This window comes from Limulus polyphemus, unplaced genomic scaffold (genome assembly GCF_000517525.1).
Source record: "Limulus polyphemus unplaced genomic scaffold, Limulus_polyphemus-2.1.2 Scaffold87, whole genome shotgun sequence".
Classification (NCBI taxonomy): Eukaryota; Metazoa; Arthropoda; class Merostomata; order Xiphosura; family Limulidae; genus Limulus; species Limulus polyphemus.
The window spans coordinates 226,516-230,536 of record NW_013665697.1 but is presented as its reverse complement, the minus strand read 5'-3'; the positions used below and the strand labels follow the sequence as shown (position 1 = coordinate 230,536).

The 4,021-nt window shown below is 32.0% G+C and overlaps 1 protein-coding gene across 4 annotated transcripts in view; it reads left to right on the top strand.

Moving 5' to 3' along the window:
* The window catches only part of LOC111088141, a 137,651-nt gene that overhangs the window by 97,395 nt on the left and 36,235 nt on the right, over positions 1-4,021 (top strand). For 3 of the 4 annotated variants that reach the window (XR_002612750.1, XM_022397251.1, XM_022397257.1), the window contains exon 4: positions 3,533-3,571. The exons of the other annotated variant lie outside the window; for it this stretch is intronic. Coding sequence is in view for 2 of the 3 variants with exons in the window: in XM_022397251.1 (XP_022252959.1) it covers positions 3,533-3,571 (39 nt within the window). In the remaining variant the exon portion in view is untranslated. The remainder of the gene's footprint in view (positions 1-3,532; positions 3,572-4,021) is intronic. 4 annotated transcript variants of the gene reach the window in all.

Genomic DNA, 4,021 nt, shown 5'->3' with positions numbered 1-4,021 from the left:
ATAAGAGCATTGAATTTAAACAGAAAACAAATATGCCTGTTCTCAAAGTGGAAAGAATACTACGAAGTAGTAGAAGTAGGAAAGTGACAGATATTTCTACGATAGATTTCTGTACCAATCAAGCAAGATATTTGAAAGCGGGAGGTTATTTGGTAGTTTATCATATATACAAAGCAGAGCAGATGTTTTACGTTTATTGGGCTAATTTGAAACATTCAAGTAAAAACAAACCTTCAACGGTTACTTTCTACAAACCTTTTAGTTTGACCACAAAAGTAAGTTCTCAGTGGTTTCTTTCTTTTACAGTATTTTCAGTTGGCTCCACAACTCTAAATTTTCAACAGTTACTTTGTTTTACAATCCTTTCAGTTGGCTCCATGACATTAAATTTTCAACTGTAATTTTGTTTTACAATCCTTTGAGTTGGCTCCACGACATTAACATTTAAACGGTAACTTTGTTTTACAATACTTTCAGTTGGCTCCACGACATTAACTTTTCAATGGTAACTTTGTTTTACAAGCCTTCCAGTTGGCTCCACAACAATAAACCTTCAATGGTTTTACGGTCCTTTTGGTTTGTTCCATGATATAGCTATTACAATTTCAATGTGCAAGAAAAGACAAGGTTATACCTATTGGATTGGTGTCTTCACATGTCGACACGCACACATACACTTCTTCCTAGAAAGACAGGTTTATCTAAAGTAACGTGTCTGCAACATAAATTGGTTTACGGTATAAGAATGATAACTATAACTAAAATAAATATAAAGCATTAACTTCGCGAAACTTAAATTAAGACTTTCGTTTTAATAATAGTTAAGCGTTGCTTGACAATAACTTGTTATATGCTGACAGACAACGCGATGATAATCTAGGAGGTTTTTATACAGATAAGCATTTTCATCATCACATAAACATGATCTGCCGCAATAAAAATAACGAAAAGTGTTTGAATACTCGTTCTAGATCTAATTAAATATCGTTATAGGAAATAACTTTTCTGAAATCATTTGAAAATAAAGTATGGAGTAGGAATTGTAATTTGCAACATGAACAACACTTCATGCGAATTGTAGGCTAAACAGCCAGGTCAGAAACCCGTATGTTTCAGGTATATCCGTCCCTAATTTTGAGCTACTGACCAGGGGGAAGGTGACCAGTCAGTAGCACCAGCAGCCACAATACGTTGGCTTGGCTCTTTTAACGGAATAACGTACCGATTGCCACTTTTGGAATGAAATGTGAAGAGTGTTCAGGGGCTGAAGGGTGAGTCATGACATCTTGAATTCTGGACCATTAGCCACTAGGCCACGCCTATCCCACACTATGGTGAAGATGAAAATATCCTTCATCTAGTAATAATTTCTAGTCGAGTCAAACAAAATGTAAAGTTCGTCATTAAACAAAACGTTCAAATAAAGGTCCTGTTATTTTGGATAACTTATTCAATTCACATCAAAACAGGACAATAGTCTTCATAATGTTTGTAGATAAAATGAACGAATAATCAGTGCAATAATCCACTCTCTTAGCCTCAGACATTGCAAAACACTGTCAACTGTTCGTTATTTGTTAGCATATATTATATTCTTCAAAACTTTGTTTATGGTAATCAGATAGTTACATATTTCTTCCTTGTTTCTAATTTAATCATTTTATTCAGCTATTACTTCAGCCATCATTTAAGCACTTGCTTATATTTATTTTTTGACGAAGTTTGACAGATTTTTCGTATCAAAGTAGTTTTGTTTGTCTCCATTCATTTAATATTACACCTGTTTCAATTTGTTTTGCTTTTGATAGTATGTTTTTCTGTTCTTTGTAAAAATGCTCTAACAGTTAAATGTATATATACAAAACAATTGAATCTTTGTTAAGCCTACTTTATATTTTCATTAAATTCGGTGAGTAGTAGAATGGAACTATAGTGTATGTTATAATCTTGTATAAAGTTTTTTGTGCTTTATTTATATGGAAGTCTTGCGATGTATTCAAATTAGGGGGTAGACAGGTTTGTGACCTTGTCTAAGCTCAATGGTTTCGTTTGAAGTTCGCGCAAAGATACAAGAGGGCTATTTACGCTAGCCGTCCCTAATATAGCAGTGAAAGACTAGTGGGAAGGTAGCTAGTCATCCTCACCCACCGCCAACTCTTAGGTTACTCTTTTACCAACAAATAGTGGGATTCACCGTCACATTATAACGCCCCCATGGCTGAAAGAGCGAGCATGTTTGGTGGGACGGGGATTCGAAACCGCGACTCTCAGATTGCGAGTCGAGCGCCCTAACCATCCTAATCTCAATGAACTTTTAAGCAAAACAAAAAGTTTCCTCGACTATTATAACAATGCCTAACCATTTCGACTTATGCTAGAGTGTAGTTGCTTCGAAGTAGGGTTGGATTTCTACAGAAGTTAGTGTATAGGGTTACCCAATATAGAGATAAAATAATAACATTTAAATCCTCCACAAAATACTATTTACAACAATTAACAATGCACATAGGAGTATGAAAAATGGTGTTTCCCTAAAAATAATTGGCGGACACTGTCCACCCTTGAATGTAACAGTGATTCAAAGTTACACACCTTTTTCTTAATGTCATTGAAATTTAAAACATGGTCAAAGTTTTTCTAATCATTTTAAACAGGTTTCGTTTTAAATTTTGGATTTTTTATTATTTTCGTATTGAAGATGCTGTCTTACAACTAACCATAGTAAAATTCAGAATGTTTTGCAATAAAATATTTTAATGTTGAATCACTTACGCATAAATAAATGACAGCAAGACAAATCTTATCTCTTTATTGATAATGAAAACATTCAGTGTTTGAGACGAAATATATCCACACTACTTAACCACTACTTAACAAAGAAACACTTTGTTTTGTTTTTTGTAAAGTAACACTTTGGGTTATTTTTCAAAGTTTCTATTTTATGTGGGTAATTACCCAATCACCCAACATAGATTAGCTCAACTATGATTACGCCCCACTAATTAACAAACCTGCGCTTATTGCAGAGTGTGAATTTTATCATGTTTTTGATGTTGTTTTTTCTAGCCTGTTAATTAGAGCACTGAACATCCACAAAACCTTTAACCTTTAAGTATAGGGATTATTACTTCAATGTCAATGCCAGCAGATAAACCTTTTACTGTGTTATTTTGAAGAACAAACTATTTTTAAAATATTTGAAACATAAAAAACGATTCTTTTTTTAAGAAATTAAAAGAGGATGAGTGCAAATTTTTTTACTTCTTTCAAAAGTAAATATTTGAAGATTTATTTAATTTGAGTAAATAATTATAAACGCAAATAATTTTACATATTTAACAGAAAACAAGCAAATAATTTCAGCATGTTATTTCTTATTCATATTAAATGTATAACATAAGTAGTTAGTCTGTGAAACCTTGTTTTTATTTGTTATTGTGTTTTGTTTTGTTTCGAAAACATATCGTTTGTTTGACTTGTTGCATGGTCTTGCATGTGTGTTGTTAACTGTGCTGCATGTTTCCTCCTATAGGTGGCGCTGCACGAACCGTAGCAAATGTTCAGTATTTTGGTAAGTTTTTACATTTTAATTTCTATATTTAAATATTTGCAATTTATTTTCTCTTTTTAGGCTATCATGCCATTTTGTATTTTTAATTCTGTTTTATGTTTATTTCATATGAAAATATTCTTTCTTCTTGATCTGTATAATCATATAGGCTGCTGAATTAAACATGGCAGTGTTCTTTAAAATTTGTTGATTTTATGCATTAACTGTTTCTTGATTCATGTGTATAAGCACAAATTAACACTATAATCAATAATGTACTCTGCATTTTTAGAATAGTAATTTTCAAATTATAGAATAAATATTAAATATCGAGTGAAATTGTGTCTTCATCTTCCCATATTCTATTGGGCACTACATCAACAATAAATTTTAGAAGACTAACATAATATAATAATTAGTATAATAATGGCTGGAGACGGCTTAAATGGGTAATGAAGAAAAACTTTAATA